The 17,305-nt window shown below is 42.8% G+C and overlaps 1 protein-coding gene across 1 annotated transcript in view; it reads left to right on the top strand.

The window, feature by feature from the left end:
• Positions 1-17,305, top strand: part of DNAH9 (dynein axonemal heavy chain 9) — a 299,063-nt gene that overhangs the window by 236,495 nt on the left and 45,263 nt on the right. The window contains exons 54-59 of the mRNA XM_030861390.2: positions 1,327-1,449; positions 2,419-2,623; positions 4,312-4,476; positions 9,547-9,687; positions 11,860-12,030; positions 13,799-13,921. Of these exons, the coding sequence (XP_030717250.2) occupies positions 1,327-1,449; positions 2,419-2,623; positions 4,312-4,476; positions 9,547-9,687; positions 11,860-12,030; positions 13,799-13,921 (928 nt within the window). The remainder of the gene's footprint in view (positions 1-1,326; positions 1,450-2,418; positions 2,624-4,311; positions 4,477-9,546; positions 9,688-11,859; positions 12,031-13,798; positions 13,922-17,305) is intronic.

Below are 17,305 nucleotides of genomic sequence, written 5' to 3' on the forward strand. Positions count from 1 at the left end.
TTTTTTTTTGGTCAGATATGTCACATTTCTTCTATAAATCATATTTAGAAAATTCTTTTTTCTGTCCAGAAATTATATAAATATTCATATAGAAGAGTTTTTATGGTTTTTTATGGTTTTCTTTTTACACTAAAATCCAATCACCTGAAATATATTTTCAGGTACTATATAAGTTACAGACCTAATTTTCACTTTTCAAGTGGTTAGCCATGGTTCCAATACCATTTATTAAATTCTCCATCCTTTCTCCAGTTAATTAGAGATGACATTTTACTCTATATTAAAATATTTTATTAGCTTTTATTCTTTTCTATTTATACAATACTATACCAGCCTTTAATTATTTCGTTTTATATTTAGTAACATTTATTGTGGCATTTCTCATTACAAAAGTTATATATCATCAGTAAAAAAAGAAGGTGAGGGGAGTTACCCAAAGAAATAAATAGGCCCTATAATTCATCATTTTTTCCCAACACTCCCAACTTCTGGTGTATGATATTCTTTAAGACTTCTTTCTACATATCTGTATTGTTGAAATTATAAGAAATATTTTATTATCAGCTAATGTGAGTCCCTCTTCTTGTTCTTCATGAGCTTTTATTTTTTTAAAAAAAACATTCTCATTGTTTTCTTTTAGATTAACTTAAAGATTTTTGGTCAAGGTTTATAAAGTTATATTGTTATTTATTGTGTGAATTGGAATCACATTGAACTTATAAATCTATTTAGGGGAAATCAATTTTTTATGTGCTTGTTAAACTCTACATAATATTGAAAAATTAAAAATAGCCTAGCTTTTGGTAATTGATTGTTAAATAAATTAAGGTGTATCAATACAGTCTAATACCCAGGCACATAAATATTGTTATAGAAGAATATTTAATGACATGGGAAAATGTTTACATTTCATGCACAAAAACCAGGTTATAAAAGAAATGAGCTACATGGATCAAATAAAAATAAACATAAATATAAATACAGACATAAATAAAAATATAAATAATATAAAATAAATAGAAATAGTAATAATAAACTTGAAAATATATCCAAACATCTACAGGCAATACCAAAATGTAAATGACACAAGGATGACAGTTAATTTTCCTATTCTTTTTTGCATTTTGTCACTTTTCCCTTTTTATAAGAAATAGTTCAGATCACATAAATATCATTTTAGATAGAGAAAAATATGCCAGCTGTCTGACGTCATCCCAGATAGCAGTGCCTCCAAGTTTACTGCTGTGCTTCAGGGCCACGGCTGCCTGTTGACTGTCTCCAGTCCACCCCTTGATGCAGGCTTACTCCGCCCACCTGTCTCCTCAGCTACCTTCAAACTGTCGAGCGTGCCCTGGAAGCTGGGGAGGTGGTGCTGATTGAAAACCTAGAGGAGTCCATCGATCCTGTGCTGGGACCCCTGCTTGGGAGAGAAGGCGTTAAGAAAGGACGGTGAGACCCAGCTATACTGCTGGCCCTTCTGAGGGGCTGGTTCACGACCCCTGGTAGAGCTGTGCACAGACCCGCTCCTCCTAGAACTTCCTCTCCTCAGCTCACATCAAGTAGGCCCCCTGAAGCACACCTTTCATTCTGCCAGAAGAGGAACATTTAGCTGCCCTCATGCCCTAGAGGCAGTTCCAGAGGAACTTCCATCAGCCAGCTCACTGGCTTGCTGCTCAACGACCCCAGTGCACTAGTCTAGAGCAGCGTTAGAGGGAAGGTGGTGAAAAAGCAGTCTGACTTTGAACCGTGAGCAGTTCATCTAAGGCAGTCGTCTGAGTTCTGAGAGCTCAGTGCTTTGTCAGCTTGATGAACCCCTGTTGCTCTGGGTGCTGGTGGCTGATCAGGGCTCAGCAAGAGTCTGGGAGGAGGAGGAGGAGGAGAAGAGGGGCAGGACAAGGGCCACAGGCACATAGGAGGGGGGTGAGAATTATCAGAAGGGAGCCTCACCCACTGCCCAGGCCATAAGCCGCCTTTTCAAGTCCTTAGGACGTGCTTATTTACTTAATTAACGATTTTCACCCGTAGAAGTAATGCTCCATCAGCCATGAGACAAAGTAAGCCCTATTGCTAGCCTATAAATCACCTTCGTGCAAACTCTAAGAAGGTTCCCCTTCCTGCAAATGCTTTACTGCCATCTGCTGGAAACGTTCCATAATGCACTCACGTACACGGACCACAAAGTGAGTGGCTCTTCCTCCAGCTGTGCCAGCAAAATCAGATGTGGCTGTGGGAGAAGGTCTGTCACCCTCCACCCCTGTTCCCTGCCTGAGGGCTCAACCTAGACATGCTCGGGAGGAGTCATCTGAGTATGGCAATATTGTTTGCTGTGATTTTGCAAAAAAAACCCGTCTAGGATTCTGTCCCTGACCAAAGCTCACAGGAAGGCACTCCACCTTCACATGAGCCCTTGTGTTCCAGGTTCATTAAAATCGGAGACAAAGAGTGTGAGTACAATCCCAAGTTCCGGCTCATCCTTCACACCAAGCTGGCCAATCCTCACTACCAACCCGAGCTGCAGGCTCAGGCCACCCTGATCAACTTCACTGTGACCAGGGACGGCCTGGAGGACCAGCTGCTGGCCGCTGTGGTCAGCATGGAGAGGCCAGACCTGGAGAAGCTGAAGGTGCGTCAGGTACCCAGCAAGGAAGGGAGGAAGGAGATGCCCTGCCACCAGACCTTGCCTTGTGCCCCACTCTGGGATAGGTGGGACTGTTCCTCCAGAAGCTGAGCAGCATGGTTTCACTAGAGCTCGGAGGAGTGCCAGCACCATCCAGCCACCTGGAACACCCTACTGGGAAACAGGATAGAGCAGGCTGAAGAACAGGAGGCAGGAGGCAGCTGGGAGAACCCACACTCCTGTCCAAGAGCAGGACTGGCACAGGCTGTACAGGAACATGTTTGGGCCTCTCACCACATGTGCTCCGCATCTGTGTCCAGAACTAAGTGGGGTTCAGTCCTGCAAGGGCAGTAGAAACGGATTCAGCCACTTTAGGGTAGCGTCTTAATCAGCTTGGGCTGCCATCACAAAGTACCGTAGACTGTGTGGCTTGAGCAGCAGACATTTATTTTCTCACAGTCTGGAAGCTGGAAGTCTGAGTTAGGGGTTCAGTTTCTGGTGAGACCTCTCTTCCTGGCTGGTAGGTGGCCACTGTCTCACCATGTACTCATAGACCTCTTCCTTGTGTGTGCAGAGAGAGCAAGCTCTCTGATGTCTCCGCTTATAAGGGCACTAATCCCACCATGAGGACCCCATCCTCATGACCTCATTTAACCTTAATTACCTCCACCTCCAATACAGTCACATGGGGGAGGGGAGTTAGGGCTTCAACATATGAACTTGGGGGCGGGCACACTTTTGTCCATAGCAAATAGTATCCTTTTCCCCTCTCCTTAGACACGATTAGATTATAAAAGCAGGGGGATATTAGAGTGCCAGGGGGCTAATTTAAATTGGAAAGGTCAGAAAAAGATTCTATGAGGGGGTGGCATGAGCCTTTGGTTCAGAGCACCCGCAGCAGAGAGAAGAGTGAATTCTGGTTATAAAGCAAGATGGAGGCATGTGTTTTTAAGAAACAGAAGATAGGCCAGGGGTGACTGTGGCTGGGGCCTCCAACAAGAAGTGTTCTTTCCATGGATCCAAAGGCAATAATCCCAGGCGGTACAAGAGCAGAGAAGGCGCAGCTGCCTGAGGTTACATGTGCACCTACCCACAGTAAGAGGGTGCCCAGTGCTTTAGGACGTAGAACCGAACAATCAGAAAGGGAGAGGAGGTAAGATCTGCCTGGATACCAAGGCCCCGCTCCAGCCTTAAGGAGGGCTCCTGCGATCATCTTGTTGAAACTGTATAAAACCATTTCTAGTTGGTTGTTTTTTTTAAGGTCATCTATAGGAGAGCTCTTCCCTTGGGGGCCAGCAAAGTGGTGATAGACAGGACCTTCCAGAGAAGTAAAACTTGACCCCACCCTCTAACTATTCCCAGAAATAACTTCCATTTAGTGACTAGACCGTGTCCCAGCATTGTGTTAAGCCTTGTACAGCACTCCTACGAGTAGGGCCAGGGTTAACCCAGCTGAGGTTATGACGTGTTAAGAGGTAACTCAGCCCAAGGTCACATGACTAGTAACTGGTACAGTTGGGGTTCAGGTCACCTGCTGATTTTGTCTGCTTGTGGTCCCGAGCACTCTGCTATCCTGCTTCCAGTTTGCTAAGGGAAGGGATTCTGGCCCATAACCCTTTATCTATTCAGACCTACCCCGAGAACAGGATGCTCTGGGCTTCTACACCTGACTCTCCCTTATGTGATATTTGCAGTCAGATCTCACGAAGCAGCAGAATGGCTTCAAAATCACCCTCAAAACATTAGAAGACAACCTGCTTTCTCGCCTTTCCTCGGCCTCTGGGAACTTCCTGGGAGAAACGGCCTTGTTGGAGAACCTTGAGATCACCAAGCAGACCTCTGCGGAAGTTGAGAAAAAGGTAAGACCTGGCAGCCTAGGCTGGCGGACAGAGGCCCTCCTCCTGCTCCCTGAGTCCGACTTCTAGGGGAACAAAAGAGTAACAGGTGGCTCTTCCATCTTCCTGAGTGTCTCCTAGAAAGTCAAGCTAGGCAGGATTCCTGAAATGACTACCTCACATCCTGCATTGCGGAGTGCCCCCATCTCCTGGGAAATGCTCTTGACAGCTCTACTCCACAAACGTTTGACGAGTACTTACATCTGCGCAGGGCCTCGTGTTCTGTGCAGGAAATAGTCGCTCACACTGACTACCTCAGTGAGTCCATGGAATTGCCCTGAAGCTAAGGAATCACACTGTTGTACAAGTTGGCTGGTTCAGGCATGATTGCACCCCGAGAAAACTCACAGCCTGCCAAAAGCTCGCAAGTCTGATTTTAATGGGAAAACTTCAACGACGTCCAGGGAAACTCAGCTCTCAAAAAAAAAAAAAACCGGTATCATCCTGCGAAACTACTTAGCATATAGCTTCCTTCCTTTGTTTCACAGTTCGGGAGACTTTTATTCCCCCTTGCGGGAATAAAAGTCTGCCCTTCCCCAGCAGACTGCTGACCCTACAGGGGCCCTTTCACATTCTCAGTCCTGCTCTTGGACCAGAAGAGGAAGTAAGTTACTGGTTCTGAGCAGGATAAGCATGTCTGTAACAGTGTCCAGGAATGATGCACCTTTGAAGGAATACCTTTATTGTCAGTTTATTGGGATTTCTCCAAATATGAGAAATAAGACTTTGTTTGAGGTAGGGACAAGTTAGGAAAAATGAAAAGTAATGATGGGCAGGGCAGACAAACCAGGTCCTACTCACTCTGAGATAACAGACAACTAAGGCTGGAATGAGAGACTGAAAGGTGGAAGGTCCAGCCTCGCCTTGTCTCCTCAGTCGCTGTGTGACCACCAGGTTTTACTGCTGGTTCTCTACGGCCTCCATGTCTCTAGAGAGGGGCATGCAAAGTTTGTAAAACAATTATGGTAGAAGCTCCACTGCCCTGGGCAGGAGAGATGGGGGAACAGAGCCCAACTCACAGAGAGGGAGAAGGTCAGAGACGGAATGGACCTCCTCTCTTTCTTTATCCTTTTCTTTAAAGTCAATGAACAATTATTGAGCACCTGCTGTGTGCCAGGCTTTTTGTATGCAGCCTTTTATTCTTTTGTTGTTTCTTTTCTTTTTGTCTTCTTTTTCTCATTCATTCATCCAATGAATACTTGGTTGGAAGCTGTTATATTCCAAATTCCATGGCAGAAGGTGGGGGTACCACAAGGAGGCCAAGAATCCCAGGCTTCCAGAACCTGGTCCTCTAAGGGAGAAGGACAGGCAATTACAAAACTGTGATGAGGGCTGTGGGAGAGGAAGCATGGAGAGTCATGAACACACAGAGGAAGAGCACTCAACCCATGTTGGGTTAGCGGTAGAAGGATGTTTCCCTTTAGTATGAGTGGAACATTGAGAGATTGTAGAGGGGATGGAAGTAGTCACTGGAGATGAGGCATGAAAGGGAGGCTGGCTCCATCACAAAGGATTTTGTAGACCATGCTAAGAAGTGTGGGCTGTAGATGGGAGTTAGGGTTCCTAAAAGAGGTGGGTTTTTTTCCCTCTTTAGACAAGAGAGTAACATGATCAGATCTGTGCTTTAGGAAGATCACTCCAGCTCCAATCCAGAGGAGAGCTTGGGGAAGCAGGAGGCAGAGAAAGCAGGAGGAGGTACAGTAATTCAGATTAGAAGTGATGGCATTCTGAAGTAGGGCTGGCAGTGATGGTACAAAGAAGTGGGCAAATTCAAGAGCTATGGGCAACTTCAAGGAGATAGAATTGGAAAACTTGTTAACTGATTGGATATGATTATATATGGATAAAAGTATTGTCGAGGAAATGTCTCAGTTCCAGGAATAAACATCTAGATAGGTATTGGTGCCAACACCTGAGAGAAGAGAGCATAAGTGGATTTGGGGGTGAGAAGAAATGATGATTTTAGTTTATGTCATGTTGAGTTTGAAATGCCTCTGGGCCATGCACATGAGAACATCCTGTGGGTTTTGGGATATATGATCTTGGCTGGTGATAGAGTGCTGAGACTTTTTAGTGAGTAGTTGATTGTTGAAACTTTAGGAGTGGATGAAGTCTCCTGGGAGGTGTGTGTGCAGTGATAAGACTGGGAATAGAGCACTGAAGTATATTAATACATTTCAGGACAAGTACAGAAGATGGAAAGCATGGAATAGAGTGGAGGTGGGAGGAAAAGCAGGTAAATAAGGCATTATGAAAGAAAGCATTTCAGGAAGGGATGTCAGTGGTGTCAAATGACGCTGAGAATGCAAATAAGATACAGCTGAGATGTATCCACTGAATTTTGCAAAAAGGAGTTATCAATAATCTTGAGGAGAATGGTTTCCATGAAGTAGCAGAAGCAGAAGCCAGACTGCCTTAGAATGAGAGTAAATGGGAGTTGAGAAAGGGGAAGTGAGTATAGACAACTCTTTAAAGAAGCCAGACTATAAAATGGTAGAAAGAGAAAGGATTGTAACTTAAGGAGGGCATAGCATCCTTGGAGGATTTTTCTCCAAGATGGCAGAGACTGAGCTTACTAAGATCCTAGCTGGACATTGGAGGATGCATGGATTGTAAAGGAAAAGGAGCCATTGAGAAGAAGAGTTGAATGTACAGAAATGAGAAGTAGTGATCAGTACAATGGGGTACATAAGAAATCAGGGGAAATGTAATTCAGGTCACTGATGAAGAGCTTATCTTTAGAAATATGGAGAGTTAATTCCAATATAATGGGGGAGAGGGGGCAAACATGAATCTACAAATGGTCCATAAGTCAATGTGAGCAATGGGGTCAGGGGGGTCAGAAAATTAAGGGAGTGGGAGGGAAGGCAGAATTAAGGAAACTCCTTCCTAATGGTCCCTATACAATACATCTGTGAAAGCATGAGTCATAGTCATGGTCATCTGCTTAGAATGAGGGGATGGTGGTGACGTAGGGTGCTTGGGGAAAGGAGTGAAGGTTTACAATAGTTGTTGTGGGAGACGAGAATGAAAGTTGACTAAGGACATAGATTAATGCACAGCATTAAGGACCCAGGTGAGCACGGACAGTGTGAATCTGTGGTAACACAATCTGAGCAATTATGTGATTTTTATTCCATTCCACTCCATCCTGAGAATCTTTGTCTTTTAACTACTGAATTTGACCAATTTACATTTACTAACATTACTGATATAGTTGGATTTCTTTCTACTATCTCAATTTGTACTTCCTTTTAACCATGCTTTTTGTTTATTTTTTCTCCTTTCTTGATTTTTCTTTATCGTCCTCTTTAATCCTTTGCTGATTTTAAAGTTATTTACTCTATTTTATTAATTAACCTTGTTTCATTTATATATGAGAAATATATTTCATTTTATAGGTGACTTAACAATATATGTATTGACTTAACAAAGTCTAAAATTAAGCACTATATCTAGCCTCTTCCAAAACAATATTAGGACGTTAGAATACTTGGTCATTTTGTCCATCTTCTGCTACTGTTTTATAACACTTTAGTTCCACCTTGCTTTTATCTACTACTTCCAAACTGATCATGTTTTTTATAGTCTTTGTTATTTTTTTATAATATATTTTTTTGGGCCGCACCACACGGCATGTGGGATCTTAGTTCCCTGACCAGGGATCCAACCTGTGCCCCCTGTAGTGGAAGCATGGAGTCTTAACCCTGGACCACGGGGGAAGTCCCCAGCAGGCTTTGTTATTTAGATTGACCGTATATTTAAGAAATTCTTGCATCTCATTTATTCCTTTTGGATTCAGTTTTCTTCTGATTGAAACAAATAATTGCTTCTTCAGCAGCCTGTGGATAGTAAGCTGTCTTTGATATTGACTGCTTCTTCAAAGTAAAACCTCTGGTCTTTAATCAATTTTGGAAAATTCTTAACTATTATAGCTCAAATATTGCCTCTCTTTCTCTATTCTGTACTCATTTCTGTTAGACGTATTTTTTTTCTTTTTTTTTTAGATGTATTTTAAATCTTTTCATTTTATCTGCCAAGTCTCAACCTCTTTTACACATTTTCCATCTTTATTTCTCTCTGAGCTGCTTGTGTAACAATTTCCTCAGAATTTATCTTTTAGTTTGCTTATTCTCTTTCAACTCAAGTCCATTATTTAACCAGTCACTGAGTTTTCCATTTTAATAACTGTATTCTTGTTTTTAAAAGTTCTATTTAGTTCTTTTTCAGATAATGTCTGTTTTTTTTTATAATGTCCTGATTTTATGCTTTCTTTTATCTGTACTGCTTTTAAACACAATTAGCTAATGGTAGGTAGTTCAGTCATCTTCTGCTCTTGGGATGCTAATCTTTCTGGGATTTTTTTTTGGCGGGGGAGGTAGGGGGTCTTCTAATTGTCCCCTTTGGTAACACTTCCTCCTGAAGTTTGTAATTGTTTATTGAGAGCTCATCTTCAGTAGTGATCATTGTTTTTTCCTGCAGGACTCTCATGAATTATCAGTAGTTTCACTCTATGCTGGAGCATGACAGGTCATACTGAGGTTGTATTTAATAGCATGTTCTTACAGAATCCCTGTCTGATGCTTAGGTCTCTTTTCTCATTTTTACCTCCGATAAATTTTCTGAAAATAGACCTCCATTGAAAGAGATCTTCTTTGTGAATTTACATATTAACTCATAAAAATTAAGAAAACAGAAAATTAGAGTATGCTGCTTTTACTGGATTCCATTGCCTAGAATTCTGGCTTATTTTTCAAGTTGTGTGTGTGTGTGTGTGTTTGTGTGTATCTCCCACATGTCCCCACTGGAGGGGCTGACACTTTCACCTTGTGAAGGACTAGGAGTGTGTCATCTCTTCCTCACTCAAGCTCAGTTAAGGAAAACCATGGCAGCTTTCTACCCTCTAGCTGCTCCCCCCATCCCGGTCCACCCACCGCACACACAGACACAATGTGCTTACACAGAGAGGCCACGCTGATTCTCAGGTAGCCCTGGTTGGTTTGAACAATGGACCACTATTGATTTTTCTAACAGGTGCAGGAGGCCAAGGTGACGGAGGTGAACATCAACGAGGCCCGGGAACGCTATCGGCCGGCAGCTGCCCGGGCCTCTCTCCTCTACTTCATCATGAATGACCTCAGCAGGATCCACCCGATGTACCAATTTTCTCTCAAGGTGACTTACACCTGGAATTTTCTGAATAGTCATAATTCAGCAGTGTAATACCGCCAGTGCAGCTCTCCATGAGAGTTTATCTATGTGTTTCATTAGCTGTGGCAGCTGTTTAAGATCAAATCCAGGAGAGCAGCTACATTGCCTTACAGTCCTGTCTCCTTAATTGGGTCTTTCATGACTCATTGGTTATTTGGCTAGAACAGCAGGAGAGACCACAGCAGGTCTTGGCCTCACTCACTAAGTACATATATTACAGCAGGAACTATGCTTACTGAAAGTGTGGAAGAGAATACCAAGAAACATGAGAAGTGACCCCTGCCCCAAAGAGCTTAAAATCTAATCGGGATGATCAAATGTGCATGTCATTTTTATCAGTTAAAACCAAAGCAGGCCATGATAATAGTCCAACTTTAAATTACTTTCCTTATTACCCTAATATCCTCAAAGCTACTGCTTTATGGTTACTGAGATATTTCTAAAACCAAAGACGTTAGCAAATTGTAAGTGCTGACTAAGCTTATCTTACTCATGAAAAAATAAAGACCTATAAATTTGAAGTACATCTCTGAAAGTATATCTTTCTCCCCTAAGGCATTCACCAAACGACCACAACTGAAGAGGCCTTAGGGAGTGTGGAGCATTTCTGAACAACTTCTCTGGTTTAACCCAACAAACAGAGAGGAGACACACACACACACATTCAGAGCACACACCTCATTCTGTGAAGCTCAGCTGCCATATGGAGGCCAGGGTGTGGGGATGAGGTGAGGGCCTCCACTACCTGGAACTCATTCAGTTGGAGATGGCATTCCATCCTGTCCCAATCCCCTTCCCTCAACTCAGAGTCTCTGCAGATTAAGTGAACTGTGTTTGTAATATTTTATGTTTATAAATGAAATCCAATACTTGGCATTATATTCAGGCCAAAGCCCCATATGAAAGAATTATAAAAGATTTTAAAACAGTATAAAAGTTAGCATGATAAGCCTAATAACTACGGGATCACTTCCATAGTTCTGAGTGTAGTTGAAATCCACCTCAGTGACTCTTTCTGACAAAAGGAGATTAGATGAGGCACATGAAAATATGTGTTCAAAACAAACAAAACAAAACAAACAAAAAAAACCAAGAAGACTGGAAATCTGCATAGCCAAAAATTGGAAAGACCCAATTATATCTTAATTTTTATTTTCTTTAATGATTCATTCTATTCATATCACATTCAAAATGCAGCATTCCTAATATTAATTTTTTATAAATAGTCTATATCTAAGTTTAAAACAATGGAAAATTGATTCATATGATTTATTTCATATTATACCCATAATGTATAGTTCAGAAGATGTAACCAAAGCAGGCTCTGCTCCCACCATTGCAGCAAGGGTCCATAAGAAAAAAGCACATGTAAGTGGACTCACCAAACGATGCAGAATTACTAGAAAGAAAAACAAGGAACACCTGATGTTCTGATCATTACCAAAAGGAAAAGTAATTAATTGAAAATATTCTGCGTGCCTATTATGTACAAGGGTCTCTTCTAGACAGCAAAGTTGTACATGATATTGAATGTACCATCGGGAATTTTATAATCTAGATGCAGGGATCCCCAACCCCCTGGTCCGCGGCCTGTTAGGAACCAGGCCACACAGCAGGAGGTGAACGGCAGGCGAGCAAGCAAAGCTTCATCTGCCGCTCCCCATCGCTCGCATTACCACCTGAACCACCCCCCACCCCACCACCCCCCATCTGGGGAAAATCTGTCTTCCACGAAACTGGTGCCAAAAATGTTGGGGACGGCTGACCTAGAGGATAGAATCATCCATCCTAACTGGTTATCCTTGACTGTGTTTACTTTCCAACAAAACTTATTGGATTTAATTTAATTATTTTGGCCACTGGACATTTAGTTTTCACTGACTTAAACTATCGGCTCTTCTCTATATGCCCCATAGCTTTGCCCACTTTGTGACAACGTAGTAATTTATATGAGCCAATTAAGACGAGCTTAGCAAACTAAGACAAGAGTTTTCTTGTTGCCACTGTACCTTCTTGGCAGATTATGCTGGGAAAACATTTCTGTGGCTGGCAAATCGTAATACTCATCACAGGTAGTACTACTAGCTACATACACAGAGCTGTGTAAATTACCAGTGTCCTACCTCCTGTCCCCAGGCCTTCAACATCGTCTTCCAGAAGGCTGTGGAGAAGGCTGCTCCCGATGAGAGCCTCAAGGAACGGGTGGCCAATCTAATAGACAGCATCACCTTCTCTATGTACCAGTACACCACCCGTGGGCTCTTTGAGTGTGATAAGCTGACCTACCTTTCCCAGCTCACCTTTCAGGTAAAAGTGGATTAAAGAAATTTCCAGAAAACAGGTCACTGTATATGCCCAACCAGCAGGTGTAAAGAAACTTTCTTCTCTTAACATCAGTTTCCATTGTCTGTGAAGACTTTTGCGCTCTAAGCAGAGGCATCAGATAAGAAGGTCCAATATGGTGCACACATGCTGCCCCCACCATTGTCCCACTCATGGCAGACGTGCTTAATCAACCATTTTACTTTTTCTTGGTGATCCTGGATGATCTAAGATCCTCCTCAACAGAGCCCTCCAGCAGCCACTACCAATCAATCCCAACTAGCACTGAGGATGAAACTGAATGGCCCTACTAATAACTAGATACTTTTTGAGATGCAGTAAGAACTTTGTTAGAGTATCCCTAATTATTTATTTACCTTTAAGGTTGCAAGTTTAATGTCCAAACCTTCCCCCAGAATAAGAAATTGCAAATGTCCTTCTATAGCCGTAGCAGCCGTGGCCTTAGAAAACTCCTTAAGAACGCTGGTTCTCAAAGGCTTGAGAGCATCAGGGCTTCCAGTGTTAATAAGAAACCCTTGCCTTCTGCTTATTCTCAACATCAGAAAACCATGGAAATTTATTCCCTTGCATCTATCTAATCATTTAGGATTGGGATTTTTTTTTCATATATAAATTAGAAGCACAGACCAGATTATCCTGTAGGTCTCTTCCAATTCTAAAAGTCAGATATTCCATAATCACTCCTGCGCTGACTCTGTTTGCACGTTCCGAAGCCTAAATTCACGGGGGAATGTTAGTGTGACTTGTCCCTCTCACCCTCTGTGTTCCCCTCTCCAGCCCAGATGACAGCTTGGCCATCACAGAAGGAACTTGAGCCCCAGCACAGACACATTTCCCTCCTGCCACTCATTTACCCCAAACCCTAAGGAGCTTCCACCCCCAGCTCTCACTCCACTCCCCTCATAAATATTTCAACCTTGTTTTACAAGGGCTTCTTCACCTCACCTGCTATTTCTAGCCTGTTTTCTCCTTAAAAGACTTTTCCTCAAACTAACCAAATTATTTTTTCTTCGTGAGTATTCCCATCTGTAAGTTTTCAGCGGAGAATGCCATCTGAAAGGAGCAGAACAATTTCCTGAGCGCCTCTCAGCGTGAATTTTTAGTTCTAACCCAGCCGAGTGCTTTGCACCACCTGCCCAACGCACCGCACTGATTCCCCCCCAAGCCTCTGCACTTTCCACTGCCCCCGCCCCACGGAAATCTTGTCTAAATCTTCCCATCGCTTAGCATCTCTAAAACCCAATTCAGGACCACTTAGAGAAAGTTGAGCCAAATTCATCCCCCGCCCCTGCCTACTGGCCACTCCCCCGTTTTGGAACACCGTTAGCAGTGCTGATTCACATGTGCACTTCTATTTCGCATGTGTTCATCCGTTACTTTGACAGCCTCCTCAAATCATGGCATTTGCATGTGTCATCTTCTCTGTGAGATTGTAGGAAGGTACTTCATGGCATTTATGATGGATCCATGAAGTCCTTGCTTGACAAGATACAGTTATTCACTGTGTGCATTTAACTCATGCTGATATTTGGGGTGAAGTCAGTTGCACCCAGAGGTGATTTGCACAGACATACACTTTCTCCCACTTCATCCTCTTTCAACAACCAAAATTGACGGGCGGGCTCTAGCGTTAGAAGTGGCACTAGTTACACTGAGTGACAACCCCAGAGATCTCTGGGACCCATGACTGCCGCCAGCTAAAGAACTGCAGCACTGTCCTCCCACATTGCAGATTCTCCTCCTGAACCAGGAAGTCAGTGCAGCAGAGTTGGACTTCCTGCTTCGATCTCCAGTGCAGACAGACGTCACCAGTCCCGTGGAGTTCCTCTCCCATCAGGCCTGGGGTGGCATCAAGGTCAGTACCAGCCCCTAGGGAGAAAGTCACGTTCTCCTCTCCTGGAGTGTTTTCCTGACATTTGTCCCCAGGAAACCAGCAGGGGTGTGTTTGGGGGCTCACCATGAGCTGTGTTAAACATTGGTGTGTCCGTCCCTTTGTCTGCACCCCATGGCAGCACTCCCCCTTCCCAGGCCTACGGGGAAGGCTTTGCAGAGCAGGAGCAGGTGCGTGTACTTGTGCGTGGGCTTTGCCTCCAGGATGTTAGGGAACAGAAGGACCCTGTGAGTGTTTCTGACTCAGCGGAGCTGCCTTCCACCTGCCAGCGCTCAGGGCCGGAATGCGGGCTCCTCTGTGAGGCCAGGGCTGGGGTGGAGACGCTGCACAAGCATTTCCGTGGAGTGGACAGGTGCCAGGCCTCTGCCAGCCGTCCATCTCCCCGTGGGTCCTGACGGCCTCAAAGCAAGGAACGCGTTCCAGCCTGGGGTTCTCAGTGGTTAATAATAGCTCACATTTATCGAGCACCTTAAAACTTCACTACCTTATTTTATTCTCATGTTCACCTGGGCAATAGGTATTACTTTTTCCCACTTAACATGTAAGAAAAGTGAGATCATTCATCTTATAAGTAGCAGATCCAGGAATCGAGTTCTGGTCTGTCTGATGGCAAAATCCATCTTCCTTCCATGTTATCTAGCTTAGTTTCATTGGGATTCTACGAACATCAAAAAGATCACAAGCTATGAGCTCCTTTCAGTAGGGACCACGCCTGCATTCACAGGGCTGAGCAGTAAGCGTGGACCGGGTGACCACCAGCCCCAGAGTCTAGACGCACTCTCCAGGTGGGAGGAGGTCCAGTCCCCACCTGCAGGAGCCCCACGGCAGGTGCTGTTGCCGTGTGAAGATGGCACCTGCACAAAGTGAATCCTATTTATAACCTTCCATGTCTGCTGGCTTTCCTACATGTTCTGTAGCACAAGGAAGTCTGAGTCTGAAGTAGTATGATTGTCTCTCTTTTTCTAAAATTTTTTGAGACAATGATTCACGTGCAATTATAATAAATAACAGAGATTCTTTGTACCCCATTCCCCACAGTGGTCACATCTAGCTTTCCTGTAGCACAATATCACATCCAGGAAGCTGACATTGATACAAACCACTACTCTATTCTGATTACACCTGTTTTTCATGCACGTGTGTGTGTGTGTTTAGTTTTATCACACACATTTATCATGTAATCACCACCACAGTCAAGACCCAGAAAACTCCATCTGGTGTGTATGTCACCCTGTTATAGAAACAACAACCTCCTCCCTCCCCCAATTCCTAATGCCTGGCAACCACTAATCTGTACTCCATTTGTATAATTTTGTCGTTTCAAGGATGTTATATAAATGGAATTATACAGTATGTAACCTTTGGGGACTGGCTTGATCACTCAGCGTAACTCCCTTGAGATCCATCCAAGTTGATTTACTTTATAACAAAACCCCAGCACTTAATCATTTATGTACGTGCTGCCCTCTTCAAAGGAGTCATCTTGGGAAATGCTGCCATTGCCCAAAATGTTTTTCTAACTTTTTTTCAGAGTCTGTAGCTCTTCTTTTAATCATCTTTAGGGCTATGTCTAAATCAAGAGTCATCAAACTTTTTCTGCACAGGGTCACATAGCAAATATCTAGGCTTTGAGGGCCACACTCTGTCACAGCTATTCAACTCTGCCAAAGTCACACACCATAGGTAAGCAAATGGAAATGGCTGAGTTCCAATAAAACTTTATTTACAAACACAGATGGTGGGCCAGATTGTCCCTGCAGGCCACAGTTTTCTGACCCCTGATCTAAATAATAGAGGTGTGATTTTTTATATATTAGCTCCGTTTGTCATTCTGAACCCAGTTTGGCAAATGAGAAGGAGAATAATATGTTGGGAAAGAAACAAAGCGGAACTCCATTCACAATAGCAACCAAAAATCACAAAGTTATAAAATGCCTAAGAATAATTATAATAAGTGCAGAGCATATGTGTGGGAAACCATCAGCTTTTCTAGGCTACGTAAGATAAGATAGGAATGAATAGATGCAATCTAGAGTAGCACTGTCCAAAAGAACTGTACTGCACGCCACATGCGTCATTTAAATTTTTCTAGTAGCCACATTAAAAATGCAAAATGAAAAAAATGTAAAATGAAATTGATGAAAGTAATTTTAATAATATATTTTCCTTAACCCAATACAGCAAAAATGTTATCATTTTAATATGTAACTGTCACAAAAGTTATAAGTGAAATATTTTATATTTTTGTAAAAGTCTGAATTCTGGTGTGTATTTTTTGCACTTATAACACATATCAATCCAGATGCTAAATCTTCATCAGAAATACTTGATTTGAATTTAGATTTTATAAAATTTAGAGTTAAAACATTTGATTCATATACCCAAGTTGTTTCAAACATACTTCAAAGTTCTCCAATTACTAAAGCAATTTCCAGTTTCTAAACTTAAATTTTAAAATAATTAAAATTAACAAATAAAGAATAAATGTATTAAAATTTGTAAAAAAGTAAACAAATAACTAAATAAATAATATGAAGGAAAAAATCGACTATACCAAAAAACAGAATAAATGTGTTAAATTTTTTAAAAAACATAAATAAATAAAATGCAAATAAAAATCCTGTTCTTCAGTCATACTGGCCACATTTCATTTGCTCAATACTCACATGTGGCCAATGGCCACCTGCTGGGAAGTATGGCCCCAGAGCTTGAGAATAATGACTCAGAGTCTGATGCTCGTATGGAAAATAAATTCTGGGAAGCAGTTCTAAATGAGCCCATTTGCAGAACTGGAGCAATGATGGAGATGGACCAGTTAACCCAGGCTCTGGAGTCAGACATTCCTGGGTTCAGGTTCAGGTTTGAGTGTGTGTGGCCTCTGACAGGTTATCTCTGTTTCCTTATCTGTTATGCCAGACACATAAATGTTCAGTAAATGGAAACCGATTATGGTTGGGGTTATGGCTGTTCTATTTGTTTCCTACAATGGCCATAACAAAGTGCCACAGGCTGGGTGGCTTAAAAACACAGCATTTATTCCGCCAGAGTTCTGGAGGCTAGAAGCGTGAAATTAAGGTGTTGGCAGGTCATGCTCCCTCCAGAGCCTCAGGGAGAAGACCCTTTCTTGCCTCTTCCAGCTTCTGGAAGCCCCAGGCACTCCTGGTTTGTGGCAGGACCACTCAGATCTCTGCCTCCGTCTCCACGGTCCCTACATGGCCGTCTTCCCTCTGTGTCTCTGCGTCTCTTCTCTTCTTATAAGAGCATCAGTCACAATGGATCAGAGCCCACCCTCCTGACCTCATCTTAACAGGATCACACCTGCAAAGAGCCTATTTATTCCCAAATAAG

This window comes from Globicephala melas, chromosome 20, assembly GCF_963455315.2.
Source record: "Globicephala melas chromosome 20, mGloMel1.2, whole genome shotgun sequence".
Classification (NCBI taxonomy): domain Eukaryota; kingdom Metazoa; phylum Chordata; class Mammalia; order Artiodactyla; family Delphinidae; genus Globicephala; species Globicephala melas.